General features: G+C 48.2%; 1 protein-coding gene across 3 annotated transcripts in view; it reads left to right on the top strand.

Moving 5' to 3' along the window:
- LOC148501331 (uncharacterized) overlaps positions 1–19,314 on the top strand; it is a 276,950-nt gene that overhangs the window by 178,547 nt on the left and 79,089 nt on the right. For all 3 annotated transcript variants that reach the window (XM_088450639.1, XM_088450638.1, XM_088450640.1), the window contains one exon: positions 6,096–6,190. In XM_088450639.1, coding sequence (XP_088306765.1) covers positions 6,096–6,190 — 95 coding nt within the window. The remainder of the gene's footprint in view (positions 1–6,095; positions 6,191–19,314) is intronic.

The raw sequence follows: 19,314 nt of genomic DNA, 5'->3' as shown, positions 1-19,314 counted from the left end.
CGCCTCAACACCTCACACTTTCCAGTTAGGAGCTTCTGGATGGAAAAATTGGTTAAAGTGGATATGTATGCACTAGTAACCTGTGAGTGAAGATCTGTCAGGGCTTTACCTATCTGTACATAGGAAGCAGGGCCGTAACTAGGGTAGTGCGACAGGTGCCATGGCACAGGGCCCGGCAGGGCAGGGGGCGCTGTTTGGGCCTGTCAATTTTCCTGTTTATTAGCATTCTCACTTGTATTTTCCTCTTATTTTATCCCCAGCATATCCTGGCCTCCCCTAGCTCTTCCCTGGCCCTTCCCCATGCAGCCATGGCCTTTTTCAGGTGAACTATCTTGTCCCTATTTAATAAATGGAGGGGGGGGGGCAGGGGGGCGCGCCAATGCTCTCTTGGGCAACGGACACCAAAAAGTCTAGTTACGGCTCTGATAGGAAGGTATACTATCTGAGATTTCTGCACAAAGGTGCAGATTGTGGCTTGCTTGTTTCTGTGATTTGGATGGAATCTGGGCCCTCTTCCCAAGGGAAGGCTCTCTAGAGGCTATTGATTAAGAACCTTTACTATTTTGTAATCTATTACATAAGCAGAAAGCCTGGCTAAAGTATAAGATGGTACTTTGTGCACCACATATCTTGGTCCCAGGAATCAAGTTTCTCCAAACCCATGGTCTATTATTTGGGAAACTCAGATGTCCAACAAATTGGGACACTAGGTAAAATACACCTTTATGTGATCAAAGGGTTGAGATGTACAGTAGCTAGAGCGAATGCTGCTGTTGCTAGAGAGACCAGTACATCAATAGCAATCAGAGTAGGCTTTATGTACTTAATGAGCCTGTTTTTTGTGTCTTGTGTTGCATTACGCTTTCATAGCTGTCACAGGGACTCAGTCATGGTGATTGTAACAGTCTATGGCGCCTATTCATCAACACTAAAATAAAGTTTTTAAGGACATTTTCCTTAATTACCGTTATTTTAGTATTCATGAAGACACTTAACACAGGAGATATCACTGACATCTCCTTGCTAAGTCCCCCTGCGTTAATTTCCACACTCCCCATACATTAGTATGGGGATATGGAAATTATGCTATTCATCAAATTCCGAAAATTATGTATTTTCGGAAGCTGATGGTGTTACTATATGCCACTGTCAGGTGGCGTATAGCAGGTTACACTTACCTGCTGTCAGCTGGGCAGGTCCTCTGCCAGCTGCCTCCGACACTCTGCTCGCTTCTCAGGCTCCGTTTGCTGTGCTGACACTGTGTTCTCCCGGCAGAACACAGTAAAGTTTGTAAAAAAAAAACTTTATTTTTTTTTCTAAACTTTACTGTGTTCTGCCGGGAGAACACAGTGTCAGCACAGCATGCGAAGCCTGAGGCAACTGCAGCGGCCAGGTAAGTGGGTGACGGGAGAGATGAGCGGAGGGAGGCAGGGTTTGGGGGGTTGACAAAATTACCGCAGCTGTAGACAGTGCTGCGCATGTGCTGCTTTTACGGATGTAACGGTGCTTGCGCAGCACTGATTCCAGCTGCGGTAAGGTAGGACTAGGTAGGGAAAAGTATCTATTTCCCAAAATGCTGTCATCGCAAAAATGACAGCTTTTCGGAATAGATACTTATGGGGAGGAGGAATGATGAATTCCTACGGTAATTAGGTAGAACTCCATGCGAGTTCTAAACTGAATTACCTCCATCAAATTTTATGTGTTAATGAATAGGCTCCTAAGTCATGGTGTTTATAAGAGAAATGTCAGTAATGAAGATAAAGGACTGAAAGACAGTGAAACTGGAATTATTATTATTATTATTATTATCACTTACTTATATGGCGCCACAAGTGTTCCGCAGCGCCTTACAAAGTACATAAACAAATTGTTGACCAGTGACTTACAGAACAATACAATACAGGACCAGGACATGGATAATATATATTGCTACATTAGCGACCATAACACCTAGATAAGCAACAGAACATAAGCAAGTGTTAGGTGCCCTAGTGGTGAGTAAAAAGTAGATGAAACTACAGTAGGGAGAAGCACAAAAGGGTAGACGGCCCTACTCGTAAGCGCTTACATTCTAAAAGGGAGGGGCAGACAAACAGGTTTGACACAGATGGGGTAGACAGGGAGGAAGGAGCATATAGCAGTGAGTTAGGATGATAGCTGGAAGGCTTTGATGAAGTAGTGGGTCTTGAGAGCCCGTTTGAAGGATTGCAAAGAGGTGGAGAGTCTGATGGGGAGTGGGAGAGAGTTCCAAAGGTGGGGAGCAGCACGGGCAAAGTCTTGGAAGCGGGAGTGGGAGGAAGTAATCAGTTGGCATGAAAGGCGGTGTGCATTAGTTGAACAAAGAGAGCAGACAGGAGAGTGAAGGTAGATGAGATCAGAGATGTAAATGGGAGAAAATTGGGTGAGGGCTTTGTAAGTGAGCGTGAGAACCTTAAATTGGGTTCTGAAAGGGAAGGAGAGCCAGTGGAGGGCTTGTAGGAGAGGGGAGGCAGATGTAGAGCATTTGGAGAGGAAGATAAGCCATGCAGCAGCATTAAGGACAGACTGGAGAGGAGAGAGATGGGATTTGGGGATGCCAGATAGGAGGAAGTTTCAGTAGTCCAATCTGGAGATGACCAGTGAGTGTATGAGGGTTTTAGTAGCATCCTGGGTGAGATAGGGTCTGATCTTGGAAATATTTTTGAGATGGAAATAACAGGACTGCGAAAGGTTCTGGATATGTGGTTTGAAGGAGAGGTTTGAGTCCAGGATAACTCCAAGACAGCGCACTTTGGGGCTAGATGAGATAGTTAGGCCATCAATAATTAAAGAAATAGTGGGAAGTGAGGTTATGTGGGTGGGAAGAAGATCAACTCTGTCTTAGACATATTAAGTTTAAGAAATTGCTGGGACATCCAGGAAGAGATAGTAGAGAGACAGTTGGAGATAAGAGTCAGAAGAGAGGGAGAGAGATCAGGGGTGGAAAGGTAGTTTTGAGTATCATCAGCATAGAGATAATAATGGAGGTCAAAAGAGCTGATGAGTTCACCTAGAGAGGAAGTATAGAGGGAGAAAAGGAGAGGTCCAAGAACAGAACCTTGGGGAACACCTACTGTAAGAGGGGGGGGGAAGAGGAGTCATGAGAGGAAACTGAGAAAAATTAATCAGAGAGATAGGAGGACAGCCAGGAGAGGGCAGTGTCATGTAGACCAAGGGAGTGAAGGATATGCAGCAAGAGAGGTTGGTCCACAGTGTCCAAAGCAGCAGAGAGATCAAGGAGAATGAGCAGAGAGTAGTGGCCTCTGTATTTGGCAGCAAGGAGGTCATTGCTGACTTTCGTGAGGGCAGTTTCAGTGGAGTGGAGAGAACAGAAGCCAGACTGAAAAGAGTCAAGGAGGAAGGGGGAGGAAAGAAAAGCAGTAAGGCGGTTGTAGACAATCCGGTCAAGGAGTTTGGAGGCAAAAGGGAGGAGAGAGATGGGTCGGTAGTTAGAGAGAAGGTTAGGATCAAGGGTAGGTTTTTCTAAGAATGGAGAGACAAGGGCATGCTTGAATGCAGAAGGAACAGTGCCTGATGAGAGGGAGAGGTTAATAAGGTGGGCAAGATGGGAGCAGGCAGAAGGAGAGAGGTAGCGGAGGAGGCGGGAGGGGACAGGATCAAGGGGGGAGGTGGAAGGGGGGGGACCGGATGAGGGCAATGACTTGTTAGATGTTAGAGTTGGTAAAGTTGATGGGGAGGGGTGATCTGGAAAAGGAGTAGATGGAGAACTGGGGGACTGGTTGGATATGATGTCCTGATGTATGGAATCAATTTTAGATGTAAATTAGGTAGCAAAGTCAAGGGCAAAGAGCAAGGAAGGGAGACGAGGAGGGGGTGGGCGAAGGAGGGAGTTGAAAGTAGTGAAGAGATGCTGGGGATTTGAGGACTGAGAGGAGATGAGGTTCTTGAAATATGACTGTTTAGAGAGGGAAAGAGCAGCACTATAGGATGAGAGCATAAATTTGAAATGGAGAAAATCTGCCTTAGACCGTGATCTTCTCCACTGTTGCTCTCCGGTTCATGAACAGTTTTGCAGGTATCTGGTGCATTTGGAATGCCAGGGTTGAGGAGTACTGTAGATCTGCGAGTCTGAGCAGTGATTGCCGGAGCAACAGAGGGCCTGATTCAGAGCCCTTTTTTTTTTTGTGGCCTCTTGGCCGCTTGCATAGCTGTGGGTTACCACCAACAGCTTATGCGAGCGGCCATGATGATGATCGCGATGGTCAAGACCATTGCAATCATCGGGCTTGCGATGAGACCCTTGCGGTAGGGTCTCGCAAGCCCAAGAGTGCTTTTGGCTCTAACAGAGCCAAAAGCACTCCCACGGACATCACTTGTGATGTCAGTGGGGCCGGCCCCAGACGGTAGGTGTTCCCATGGGAACACCTCCGTCTGGGCAGCCACGCCCCCGGCCCGCCCACCAAAGGGGGTGTGCTGTCACTCAACATCGACAGCACGCACCCTTCGGTACGAGACCCGGAGCTTGGCCATCGCTATCCGGGTCTCGCACATGCGCACTGGTCCACCTTCGACCCGCTTGCGAGCGCATAGCGCTCGCGAGCGGGTCTGAATCAGGCCCAGAGTCCAGAGCAGAAGTAAAGTAGGCATTGTATAGGAAAGTGGCTTGTTCAGGGCAGGAGAGAGAGAGAATATCGGAGAGAAGCGAGTCAAGCAGGGAAGAAAGGGAATCTGTGTCGATAGCCTCATTGTTACACTTCGTGATGGGCTTTTGGAGGTAGAGGAGGGGAAGGAGAGAGGGACAGGTTAAAAGAGAGAAGGTGATGGTCAGAAAGGGGGAATGGAGAATTGGAGTAATCAGAAATATTGCAAAGGTGAGTGAAAACCAGATCAAGCAAATGGCCACTCACATGGAGGTCCATTGGGAGATGTGAGGGTGAGGAGTTTGGAGGCAGAGGATTCTGTGGGGATACCAATTGGAACATTGAAGTCACCTAGGATAATGGAGGGAAGGTCTGAGGAGAGAAAGTGAGGGAGCCAGGAAGCAAAGTTGTCAAGGAACTTGGAGGGAGGGCCAGGGGGACGGTAAATGACAGCTACTCGGAGGTGTACTGGGCGGAAGAGGCGTATAGCATGGACTTCAAATGTAGAGAATGTAAGGGATGGTTCAGATGGTATGGGTTGGTATGAGTAACTGGGGGATAGAAGGACCCCAACATCACCACCATGGCGACCCCCAGGTCAGGGGGTGTGGGAAAAGGTGAGGTCCCCAGAGGAGAGAGCTGCAGGAGAAGTGGTGTCAGAGGGTAAAATCCAGGTTTCAGTAATGGCTTGGAGATTCAGGGAGTTGGAGATGAAAAGGTCATGGATGGGATGTTCAGATATTGGCAGTAAATTTACCATAATCGATGCAATTTAGGACCAGTTGACAAAGGACCTGATTCAGACCCGTTCGCTAGGTAGCGATCGCTCGCTGCTGGGCGATTGTATCTCAGTGCGCATGCGTATAATTCGCAGTGCGCGTGTGCAAGCCAGTCTCAGCAACGGGGAATCGTGCGCTCGTAGCACACAGACTTCCTCCTAGTTTGAATGACAGATAGTGTCGTTTGTGGGTGGTAACTGGGGAAGGTGCTTATAAACGGGGGAGTGGTGTTGCGGATGCAAGCGTGTCAGGCCGACAAAACGCTGTTTAAAGGGCGTGCATAATTAGCAAAGTAGAGTCATTGTACAAGTCACCTGCATGTATTTCAGCCAGCACTGATCGCAGTGCTTACGGCGGGGTAAGGCTACCTCAAGGGCTGCGAGCAGCTCCGATGGCTCTCGATGTTACCGATTAATCTTACAATTCCAGGAGATGACGTGTGTTGCGAGTGGAAAGGGGGCGTCTTTATACACTAGCAAGCGCTCAGTGCCGTAGCTCGCTAAGACATAGAGGGTGTCCTTATGCCACGCAGTGCGAGCGTTTAATTTAAATATCCGGCCCCTTTTTGCCAGCAAGCGGCCGCATCTTGCGAGCAGGTCTGAATGAGCTCTAAAGTCTTTTCTCCCCAAAGAACAGTAATAAATAAATATATATTGGTTATAAATTTTAATTTTTATATGTTTAAATATTATAGGTGAAGTCACAGCTTTCACATTTTCACAAAGAAATAAACGGTGAAATAAGCATGGAAGATGCCAGAACAATTGTACAGACATTATCTAATAAACGGTAAGCATTTCATTGGTATAGATCTGTGGTTCTTAAACTGTGAAATTGACCCATACACTATTATACCTGATCTCTCTTGTCTACATATTTGTTTTGTTTTTTACAAACATTTGTTTTAAAATTAGGGGTGTGCACCGGCCACTTTTCGTGTTTTGTGTTTTGGTTTTGGATCTGGATCTTTCTTCGTGTTTTGGATCTGGATTGGTTTTGCCAAAACCACCCTTCCGTGTTCTGGGTTTTGTGTTTTGGATCTGGATTTTTTTGAAAAAAAGCATAAAAACAGCTAAAATCACAGAATGTGTTGATTTTTCTGCTCCTATGCTATTATTAACCTCAAAAACCTTAATTTCCACTCATTTCCAGTTTATTCTAAACACCTCACACCTCGCAATAGTGTTTTTATGTCCAAAAGGTTGCACCGAGGTAGATGGATGACTATGCTAAGCGACACGAGTGGGCGGCACAAACACGTGGCCCATCTAGGAGTGACACTGCAGTGGCAGACAGGATGGCAGTTTGAAAAACTAGGCCCCAAACAGTACATAATGCAAAGAAAAAAAAGAGGTGCAAGATCGAATTGTCCTTGGGCCTGCCCACCCACCCTTATGTTGTATAAACAGGACATGCACACTTTAACAAACCAATCATTTCAGCGCCAGGGTCTGCCACACGACTGTGGCTGAAATGATTGGTTCGTTTGGGCCCCCACAAAACAAGCTGGCAATTAATCTGGCCGTGCGCAAACTGGCTCTATGGAGGCAAGATGTCGTTCTCATCCTCTTCATTCTCCGATTCCTCACCCTCTTCAGTGTTGTGTACATCCTCATAGAGTATTAATTCGTCCCCGCTGGAATCCACCACCACAGGTCCCTCTGTACGTTCTGGAGGCTGGTCTCCCTGGAAAAGTTGATAATTAATTTTTATGAACATCATCTTCTCCACATTTTGTGGAAGCAACCTCCTACGCCTTTTGCTGACAAGGTTCCCGGCTGCACTAAACACTCTTTCGGAGTGCACACTGGAGGGGGGGGCAACTCAGGTAAAATAGAGCCAGTTTGTACAGGGGCTTCCAAATTGCCTCTTTTTCCTGCCAGTACATGTACGGACTGTCTGACATGCCTACTTGGATGCTGTCACCGATGTAATCCTATAACAGACAGACGCATGCTTGTCGCTGCTGCTTTGAGGATGCAGGTGCGGCTACAGCCCACACATTTCACAAAGACAGAAAAAAAAAGAAGAATTTTTTTATTGTTTGTGGAGCGCACTTTGAGGGTTACACCACCCTTTAACAGACAGACGCACGCTTGTCGCTGCTGCTTTGAGGACAGTATCATATGCAGTGACAGTAGACTTGTCAGAAATTGTTGGCACGTCCTTCAGTCCGGACCAGATGTCCAAACCGGCCCTTGACTTATGACACAGGCGCACGCTTGGCGCTGCAATTGTGTTGATGCACGTGCGGCTACATCGCACACAAGTCACAAACACATAAAAAAAATAGTTTTTTATTTTTTGGAGCACTGTGAGGGTTACACCACCCTTTAACAGACAGATGCACGCTTGTCGCTGCTGCTTTGAGAATGCAAGTGCGGCTACAGCCCACACATTTCACAAAGAGAAAAAAAAAGAAGAATTTTTTTATTGTTTGTGGAGCGCACTTTGAGGGTTACATCACCCTTTAACAGACAGACGCACGCTTGTCGCTGCTGCTTTGAGGATGCAGGTGGAATCTAGATGGGATTTGGAACCGGGGACACACTACCTCCATCAATTGTCTAAATCCCACTGCACTAATGGCGGATACCGGACGCACGTCTAACACCAACATAGCAGTCAAGGCCTCAGTTATACGTTTTGCTTCAGGATGACTGTTGTCGTACTTCATCCTCCTCACTAGGGACTGTTGGAGGGTCAATTGTTTAGTAAAAGTAATGGTGTTCCTACTTCCTCTCTGGGATGATGAACAACTCCCAGCAGCAGCAACAGCACTAGGAGGAAGTGGTTCTTGATCTTTCCCTATTTTATTTTTATCGTAGAAAGTTTGGTCTTCCATTTATGTTATATTGATATATACGTGCGGCTAAGGCGCACACAAACACAGAAAATATTTTTTTATTTTTGCTGGAGAGTAGTGCACTTTGTGGGTTACACCACCCTTTAAGAAATGAGCCAGCCGGCTCTTTACTTATGGGACAAAGGCGCATGCTTGGCGCTGCTCCTTTGTTGATGCACGTGCAGCCACAGTGCACACAATTCACAAACACAGAAAATATTTTTTTATTTTGTTTGGAGTGTACTTTGGGGGTTACAGCACCCTTTAACGGTCAAGCCAGCCGGCCCTTTACTTATGACACAGGCGCACGCTTGGCGCTGCTCGTTTGTTGATGCACGTGCGGCTACTGCGCACACAATTCACAAACACAGAAAATATTTTTTTATTTTGTTTGGAGTGTACTTTGGGGGTTACAGCACCTTTTAATGAACAAGCCAGCCGTCCCTTTACTAATGGGACACAGGCGCACGCTTGGCGTTGCTCCTTTGTTGATGCACGTGCAGCCACAGTGCACACAATTCACAAACACAGAAAAAATATTTTTTTTTCTTGCACTTGGGGGGAGCACCCCTGATGGACAGAGCAACCCCTGGACAACACTACAGCACCCCTTTAGGACTGGGACACTGCACAGGACTTTGGAGTGGACACAGCCCCTATGGACAACTGACTGCACAACACAGTCCAGCCAGCCCCTATGGACTTTGAAGGAGTGGACACAGCCCCTATGTACAACAGCAGCACAGCACAACACTACACTGCACTACACTACACTACACAGCCCAGCCAGCCCTAACTCCCACCCTCCCTCTTCACTGTCCACAGCCGAGTGAGAAAATGGCGTCGACGCGGGTACCTTATATAGGATCCAAAATACAAGAGACCCGGAAGGCGGGATGATGACGTTTTGCCTCGATTTCAGATCTGAGTCAGGCGGGAAAAGTCGAGCCTGACTCGGATCGGCCTCGGATCGGGGGGGCTCGGGGGGGTTCGGATTTCAGAAATCCGAACCCGCTCACCCCTATTTAAAATAAATAGCAGTTTTCAAAATATGAATATAAAGAGCCTGATTCAGAGATGAACTCAGCGGCTGTGCGAGAATATGCAAATGTCGCAAACACAGGTATTGTATTGTATATGTATAGAGATGCCCACCGGCTCTTAAGCAAATCCAAGCAATCGCGTACAAAGATGCGGTCACAGATCCTTCGACAGTCGGACTTATAAGTAGTCCTATACTCACACAGACTGGCCACGTATACAGAGAACCATATACAAAACCAAGACTACTGTATTCTAGTCACCGATATGTAATATAGGGGACATTCTAGTGACTGGCATAATATGCTGGGACCATTCCTGCGACCGCTATATAATGCAGGGACCATTTCCGTGACCGATATAATGACCAATATATAAAACAGCCATTCTAGTAATGGGTATATAATACAGGGACCATTCTAGTAATCAGTTAGCGGAAGTCACTCTACACCGACAGCCAGTAAGTAGTGTAATTCATTTTCAATCCATAGCAGGAGCTCTCTCACCATAGCAGGTAGCCTGGGAGTGGACTGGATACCGAGGTCCAGGTAGAGGTGAAGCTAGGCTTTCTGTCACCCAATGCAAAGACTCGGTTTGGTGCGCCGCGGTGTCAACATTGTAAAGAATGAGAATGAAATGTGTAGGATTAGAGAGAAAAAATGTTTTAGTCCCATTACATTAAGTTGCCAGCTACAGGGATTTTTTTCTACGGTTCTGGGCTTTCTGCACCTTCCAATGGAGCATGCAGGCTCCTCTGTCTCTAGACTCAATGCTACCTGTATTACACTATCTCACCTATCACAGAGCATTTCAGTGACCTTCATACTATACAGACAGTATTGCAGTGATCGCCATGTAATACAGAGACCATCAGTGACTGCCATGTAATACAGAGAGCATCACAGTACCTGCCATATAATGTAGAGAGCATCTCAATGACTGCCATATAATGCTGAAAACGGCATAGTGGCTGCCATATAATGCAGATAGCATCACAGTGACCGACAGATAATGCAGTTAGCATAGAATTGCTAGCCATATAATGCAGAGAGCATTGCAACGACCGCCATATAATACAGAGTGCATTGCATTGACCGCCAGATAATACAGAGTGTGTCACAATGACTGCCATATAATGCAGAGCATCACATTGACTGCAATATAATGAAGACACCATCAGTGTCCACCATGTAATGCAGAGACCATCAGTGTTGTTGATCTAATACAGAGAGAATTGCAGTGTCCTCCATATAATGCAAACAGCATTCAGTGACCATCACAAAATGAAGAGTACATAGCAGGGATCACATATAATGCAGAGAGCATCGCAGTGACTGCCATATAATGCTGAGAGCATAGCAGAGACCTCCATATAATGCAGGGAGTGTCACAGTGCTCGCCATATAATGCAGAGACCATCAGTGACCACTATATAATACAAAAAGCATTGTAGCGACCACCATATAATGCAGAGGCCAACAGTGTCTTCAATATCAGGCAGATTCTAACCAAGTAGAGCCCTGGGCGCAAAGTCCCTTTGCCGCCCCCCTTAAAAAAAAAATCTATAGTTTTTTGTGTGTACTAAATAAAAATACACCTTACCTATATGGTGGTTTCTCTGCAATGGGGAACCTCTGTCAGTATTCACTGTTCATGTAGGAAATCCCATAGTCCAGAAATTGCCTGCTTGTGTACAAATATAACCAATGCCATCATCATACAACAGAGGTTCAACCAGACTTGTTCCCCCCTGTGTCCCCTCCAGCCTAATGCTCCCAGTGTTACTTCCAGCCTTGTGCTTCCTGTGTCACCTCCTGCCCCCTGTGTATTTCCATCCACATCCTCCCCCAGTGTCTCTTTGGTAGTGGATAGATCCCCTTCAGTAGATGTTCCCTGACATCATCAGTTACTGTCCAACATCATTAGTTACTATCCACGTGGAAATAGAGCGAGGATATAAACCAGTGGCGAGCGAAGCGAGCCTGCAGCCGGACAAATTTCTTCTTTTGGTGACCCCTATGGGCATGGAACCGCACTTCCGCCCTCACTCCTCATCGCATCCAGGTACATCTGCTGAAGTGGAGCCTCACTAAAATTGGGTGCCACTCCCCGGCAGCCACCGACCCCTCCTGTCCCCCCCACGATTAAATGTGAATCCCCTGCAGCGGGGGGGGGGGGGGGTGACGAGATCCTCGCCAAATTGCGTAATTTTGGCCCGTCCCCTGCTTTACAATGCCGGGATTCTTGGCATTGTGGAGCGGGGGTGGGGCCAGAATGATGCGATCACGTGGCCACGCCCCCTCTCCACCCACAAATTCCGGCCATGCCCCCGATTTTGCTGATCTGGCTGCCCCATCCCGGAAAGGGGCAGCCAGAATGTCGGCATCTCTGATCTATACACTACTGTATCTCTCCAGCTGCCTCTTTCCCCCTGTGCCTCTCCATCTGCCTCATCCCCCATCTCTCTTCAGCAGCCTTATCACTCCAACTGTGTAACATACCTGTCCGCTGTCTCCAGTAATGCCGCTCTGCAGTGCCGGACCTGTCACTGGGTGACTCGCGCATGCACACAATACTGCTGTCCCCGGTAAAATGGTGCAGGCGACATTTTACCGGAGACCCGCGCATGCGCAGTAGATTATGGCACTAAGCCAGAATCTACTGCCACACCAACCGCAGTGGCACCGCAAGAGAGAGGAGGGGGCCAGCACAGTCTGCATACGGGCCCCCTCCTCTCTTATAATGCCCAAGTGGCCTCATCTCTATTGTGTCTTTCCAGCAGACTCATTCCAGCCCCCACTCCCCATGCATTTCTACAGCCAGCAGGCCTCCTATCCCCCTCCCCATGTTTCTCTGGCTACAGATCCCTCCCATGTCACTTCAGCTTCTCTATACCACTCCAATATGTTTGTCACTCCAAGTCACCCGTGTCACTTAAGTTCCACAATGACACTAGAGCTTCCATATATCACTCCTTCTCCCACCTGTGTCACAGAGTCCCCCCACATTACACCCATAACACTTACCATGCTGGCTGCATTTTCTCTGTCTGCATGGTCACCCTCATGCTGGGAAAAAAGGAGAGCCTGTAAGCTACTTGCCACTATACAAATGTATACAGCAGTGTTAGAATACACTTGTAAAGTAGCAAATAGTTAGCAGACTCTCCCTCATTCTCAGCATGAGCTCTCACAGACAGAGAGATCACATTACACTGCAGGGAGCCGACAGGCAGCTGCTCAGCTGTCATCTACCCCAGCGGCTCCTGATAGCAGTGTTACAGCACTGAGCAGGGGCATCTTAAGAGAGGAGGGGGCCCGTGTGCACTCCCCGTGCGGGGCCCCCTCCTCTCTCCCCGGTGGCCGGCAGCCGACTGATGCGGCTGCTCAGCCGCCGGAGCATTAGTAGACTCCAGGCACTAGCGTGTGCTCGGAGTCTACTGCGCATGCGCAGAATGCCGGCGAAATGGCCACGGCAGCCATTTTCCGACACTGTTCTGAGCAGCGCTGAAACCCGATGCGGGACCACGGACAGGTGAGTTTAAAATAATATGGGTGCAGGGTGTGCGGTGCGGGCCTCCCTGGACCTGTGGCCCCGTGTGCCCCACACACACTGCACCCATTATATATACGCCACTGGCACTGAGCCAGGACTGAAAATGTTGCCAACCCTGGGGCAACTGGTCCCTGCCTGCAACCCTCCCCCCCCAGGAAATCACACTTACCTGAGCATCTGCTGCTCTGTGTGCACGTGGCAGGGCTGATGGCTGCAGCTACACTGGGATGGCTGCGCTACTCCTCAGCTCTAATCGGCTGGCAAAGATGAGCAACGTCAGGAAGGAGGAAGCTGGAGTCACGCAGAGTAAGTGCACCAGGAGGTAGCTGCTGCTCGGCTTCCCATGGGGCTGCAGTACAAAGCTAAAGCCCCCCTGCATCCGCCACAAGTATGTGACAGGTGTCCAGGAGACAGAGAGAACATACTCCCCGGCCGCTCTAACTGTATGAATAACATAAATGGAGCGGTCAGGGAGCTTCTCCTCTCTGTCTTCCGGCCACCGGGCATATGATTCAGACACCCGGCGGCCCCCTAACTTTAAAATTGTAGTGGCCCAGGGGGCAGATGTCACCCTGCCCCCCGGCCCAGCTCGCCCCTGTTGTTATTGCAATATGCTTTACATAATGGAGCATGTTTTACTGAGATAAACTACATAATTCAGTGCAACTCGAGTTATTCTAGTGCAATCCAGCATATTAATCGTTCATCAGTGGTCTATGGGCCTGATTCAAGATGTACGGTCATCCGAAGATGAATGTATATCTCCGATTGTTAGGGGTCCGCACCTGCACAGGACTCCCCAAGCCGTAACCTGATTTAAATGCTGCAGCGTTTGGGGGATGGAGCAGGGGTGTGTCAGGTCACTGAGGCGGATGCAGATTCCTGGCCTCTTGCGTGACCTGGCACCGGCCAGGCTGTGGGAAGCTTTACCTCCCGCAGCCTGACCAAAGGAGCAGGTCTATTTTTCTGGAGAAAGTACTGGGGGTGGAAATATAGAAAAACTATTTTATATTTATTATATATACACACACACATATATATATATATATATATACATACACACACACATATTATAAGGGCACGGTCGTGGAATAAATGGAATTTTCCCATAGAGAATTCGTGGGAGGGGGGCATGGTGTTTAAGGGGCTACCCCTCAAAAGCTATTGAATGTACTGAGCTGGAAAATAAAAAATTTGTATTTGGGAACAATCTAAAAATGAAACGGTCAGTTTTTTTCTGGACCACTTTTTAGGCCCACTTTTCTGCTTTAGTCTATGAGGGGTTTTTGGGAAGGCATTACTCAGGGCAGAGGACGAATTAGGACTTGGGGTTGTTTTATTAGGTAGCTCTTGTTCCAGTGTAGGTGCTTTTGGGGTTCAGGTAATTGAGAAAGTTACAGTTTTTAAACTATTAGCCCACAAATGCCCCATTATATAGATATGGAAAGTCAACTTGCTGCGCATGCTCAGTAGGTGCCTCCTGCAGGGGGTGTGCAGTGGCTTCACCTGGGTGCACAAAAATTGCTGGCGTTAGCAGCGGCGGGACCCAGCAGAGGTAGCGGGCAGTGGCGGGACCCATCAGTGGTGCAGGCGCTAGCAGTGGCGGGACCTGACGGAGGTAGCTGCCATGGTGGCAGGCCTATATCTGAGAGGATCCAGTCCTTGCCAACCATTCTGCAGAGTTCGGCAGTGGTACCTATTTAAAAAATGGCACCTCAGTGTAACTTTTTAAATTCAAGATGACCGCCGCGAGCAAATCACGGCTCACAACGTTATTGCTGGCTAAGATAAGCCAGCGGTTGGCAGTCCGATGGTGGGGAGGGAGCGTGGCAGTGCTCCTGAAGAAAGCAGATGGCCCAAAGTCCTAGTCGGTGGCGGCCATGCAAAAGAGCTCAAAGGCTGCCGTCCACTAGGTGAAGAGGACACCAGAAGCTCTGGGGAGCTGACAGTTGAAAAAAAGAGCTAATTGGCTGCCACCCCCCAGGCAAAGACTCCAGAAGCCCTGGTGGGTTGGGGCTCGCCAAGCGAAGACGCTGTAAGCTCTGGTGGGTTGACGCCCGCCAACTGAAGAATTCAGGGCTGCGGCCATGAAAAAAAAACTTAAAAGCTGGCGTCCCCCCAGATGAAGAAGCCCTGGTGGGTCGACACCTGCCAGGGGTTAAGATGATGGAATCCTTGGGGAGATGGCGGCCCCCCAAGTGAAGATGCCGTGGAAGTCCTGGGGGAGGCAGCAGCCATGTAAAAGCCAGGTGAAGGTGCAGCAAAATAAATTAATAAAACATTCGGTGTTATGTTTTAATTTTAATATTTCTGTTACAGGAGTACTATAGGTACCAGCGGGCCCTTAATGCCCCACTTGCTGGTACTTGTGGTTCCCCAAGTACCAGCATATGGGGGGAGGCTTCCTGGGACCTGTAGTTTACCTGCAAAAGACTATAGGGCTAATTCAGCAGTGCATGCAAGTGCACTGCTGAACGCAGATTCACGATTATCGGGAATCTGCGCATGCGAGTGTGCAGAATGGGTCCTTCTAATACGCATGCTAGCCCTTGAATGACTCCGCCTGATTGACAGGCAGAGGCGTTTAAGGGATGGTGCAGGGTTGGGGTCGACCGGCATTCCCGTGACAGGGCATGTCCACCCCGTTTTCCGGGAGTGGCCAGCCCTGAAACTGCATGGACGTACACAGTCTGCTGGGCTCACAAGCCAGCCAGCTTGAGTAAGCTGAGGCTTACTCAGATGGCTGATCGCCCAGCGCTGTTCACCACCGCGACCATGGTCGTGATGGTGTTCCCTGCACCGCTACCTCCGTCGCTGTGCAGGGATCGCAGATGCAACAGGTGGTGTCATACACCTCCTGCTTCATTTGCATAATACCAAGGATCACATTGCAGAGCTGCCTGCGTGCAGCTTTCCAAATGCGATCCTTGCTGAATCAGGTCCAATATTTTTATTCCTTTCTTTGCACTACACTTTCAACTCCTTTCTATGCACCCACCGCCCAGAGGTGTCGGGGATAGCCCTGGGCTATCAGCCCAGGCCAGGGGTGTCCTGGAGAGGGGGACCCCTTTATTGGGGGGTCCCTACCTTCCCAAGGATCCCCAACCTGAGCTGACTATCGGTCAGGGGTAATGCTTTGGCCTGGGGACCCGGTGAAAGGGTTCCCCTGGGTGTGGCAGGCGAACCCACTAGAAAGGGTGAAAGGGTCCGGTGCTGGTTATGGATAATACAAGGGACCCCTACCCTTTTTGTCTCCTGTGTATCCAAAACCAGGGCTGGCTCTCTGAGCCCAGTGCTGATTGTGCTAAATACAGGGGACTCCTGTATCTTTTGTCCCCTGTATTTTCACAGCCAGGACCGGGGCTGTGAAAAGCCTGGAGATGGTTGTGCTTTAGGGGAGTGGGGACACGCCATTTCACTTTAATTTTATTAAAACAGATGCATGAACAGTTCACACTGATTCGTCCATGCATTCGTCTTATTGATTTTTTTTTTTCAGACTCATGCCACACGGATCGCACTGATTGTGCGTGCATCTCTGAATTATTTTTTTACACAGATGCCTGCATCATAGATCTCACTGATCCATGCATGCAGTCAGCTATCTTTAGACCTTGCACAATAGTTCTTATGTAAAAGTGTGCTGATTAAGCACCATATCATTTCCTGGAGTGCCAGGGAGAGTTCAAGGGAAATCGATCACGATATAGCATTGAGCACATTGTTCCTTGTGTAGGGACCTTAATTAGCACCAGTGAGCCCCTCTGTCCCCCGCTGCTGCCACTGTAGACTTCCCTGCTGCTGCCACTGCTCCGCTCCCCCACTGCTGCCTCTGTGCACTGCCCTGCTGCTGCCAGTGACCCGCACGCTTGCAGCCTGCCCCCGCAGCTGTCTCTCCCTCTGCACCCCCAAAACACCTCCTGTGTGCTGTCCCCTCCACCACCTACACTAGTGTACCATTTTATTGCCCTTCTCCCCTGCAAGTGGCCCAGTTTCCCATCCCTGATGATTAATAAATTATAAAAAAGCATAGAAATTCCATAGACAAAAAAACCTTACAATTTTACATGTCCCATTAAGGCTTCTTAGACATGATCTGAAACTTCACAAAACCTACAGAATTTCTGCCACTCAAACTTAAAAAAGCAGTGAAATTCTGATCATTATGGCTGACACCTTAATGGACATGTTCCTTGCGCAATACAGATATGGTATGCCGTCACACTTTTGTGAGTGACAGCAATTTCACTCTGTGAGAGTGCTGAATCTGCAGTTAACCACAGGGCGTGATGGCATACCATATCTGTATTGTGCAAGAAACACGTCCATTAAAGCGTCAGCCTTAATGATCGAAATTTATTTACTTTTAGGTTTTGTGAAATTTCAGATCATGTCTAAGAAGCCTCAATGGGACATGTGAAACCGTAAGCTTTTTTATCTATGGAATATATACAGATGTAGCAACGCTCATCTATCCTCGTTATGGCGTATAGTGTAATAATGTAGTCGCACTGCACCTGGTCGCAGGGCGGTGCATTCTGTCATGGGGTGTCACGAGGTGGGGCATTGAGGTTTAGTGTGGCATATGGAGTTGCCGGCGAGTGTAATACTAGTGTTCATCCACTAGAAGTCGCTTTTGAAAATCACAACTATGCAGGTGTGAGTTCTTCAATTAAATACTACAGTACTACTGCACTGTCCTCTGCAGTGAGAGCTCCAAGAAAGCACACACCCCTGGGCGCAGGCTCTATTGCAGGAGAGAGGAGAAGACCCTGCAGTCACCTGGGGCACCGCAGAGGATCTTTTGGTCAGGTAGCTGCAGGTTGGCAAGATAAGGCGTACTAAGGTGCACTAAGGAACAAGGGAATCCACAGCGTGCAATTACATAGCTTCACCGCTGGGTGGTGATTGCTCCTCTAATGAAAACTAGTGGTATTGCCGATGATTACCATGCCCTTTCCCCACAGTAGGGTTTGGTTTCCGCAAAGGTCACTTTTGGAAAACCATACAGAGTTCTGCTCTGTTATTCATTTTATACTTCAATGTATATACTGTACAGTATGATTTACACTGCAAACCTAATTTTATTACACATACAGTCGCTGAGCATCACTTTCTGCAGTGCGGTCACACAATGCCGGGACCCCCGATCACTTTATAAAGTCCTCAGCGTCCGAATTTAAAATGTGAACTTCCCAAAAAAAATACTAGTACTCAGCTGTCTGTGACACACGCAGTTAAAGAAAAACAAAAAACCTTGCCATTCACTGACATAACCATATAACTGCAGGTGGTGAGCACCTGCCTCTGTGGCTAACGTAACCTAGTGGTATCGCCGATGATTACCATGCCCTTTCCCAAGGGTTCGGTTCCCGCAAAGGTCGCTTTTGAAAAACCATGCATAATTATGCTCTGTTATTAATTTTACACCTCAACGTACATACCGTATGTTTTACACTGCAAACCTGCTTTTATTACACATACAGGTGCTGAGCATCATTTTCAGCAGTGCTCCCCCACAATGCCAGGACCCCGATCACTTTATAAAGTCCTGAATTAAAAATGTGAACTTCCCAAAAAAAACGCTTGCACTCAGCTGTCTGTGATTGGAAGACGCACGTAGTTAAAAAAAACAAAACAATGCCGGGACACCCGATCGCTTCATATAGTCCTCAGTGGCTGAACTAAAAATTAGAATTTCCAAATATAAAATGCTTGCACTCAGCTGTCTCTGCTTGGAAGACGCTTGCAATGACAATGGAAAACACTAAGAATAGTTGGGAGACGCCAGAAGCACTACTAAACAATGTAGAATAGTGCTGTTATTAATCATATTTGTTGCATACTGTAATGCAGTAATTTACGCTTAATAGTAACTGCAGGGGCCTGAACAATCTCTACTACCATACAGTCAGTGTTGTTCTCTATGTTCCTCGGGGTCGTGCATATTGTGCGTCTTTGGGCGTCGTGCGCCGTGCATGTAGAGAAGAAAGTGGCAGCTAGACAGCATGCATATAGCACCGGCGAGCTGTTGACCCTCGTGCGGTGGAGGGATCAACCGCTCGCTTCCAATAGGGAGTAGCGCCTTGCTTACCGAAAGGCCAGCAGGGATATCCAGGCCAAATATTGCCAGGCCCGAACGGTCTGCTCCCTTCAATTGTGCTGGAATGATTTGGTGTAGAGGGAGCTGAGGCTCCTGCAGGCACTCAGGGACCGTAAGTACAGTAGAATATTACTGTACAGTACAGTACATTAGGTTACTGTAAGTAAAGGCACTGTATACTGTACAGTACCTGTAGCCAATCAGGGTCCGCTGAAGCAGCATTGCTGTTTGGCTTAATGTATTGTAAATTACAATGCCGTACGTAGTGCTCCGAGCGCCCAGTGCAGGCCGCACCCCCTCCATGTAACGCCACGTGCACGTCACCGGGTGCTCGTAGTGGGTGGCTACACCAATGCCCGGAACATCCTC

This window comes from Taudactylus pleione, unplaced genomic scaffold (assembly GCF_031769625.1).
Source record: "Taudactylus pleione unplaced genomic scaffold, aTauple2 ptg000520l, whole genome shotgun sequence".
NCBI classification, from domain to species: domain Eukaryota; kingdom Metazoa; phylum Chordata; class Amphibia; order Anura; family Myobatrachidae; genus Taudactylus; species Taudactylus pleione.
Note: the sequence above shows the minus strand (reverse complement) of the source record. Positions and strands in the feature narration are given on the sequence as shown.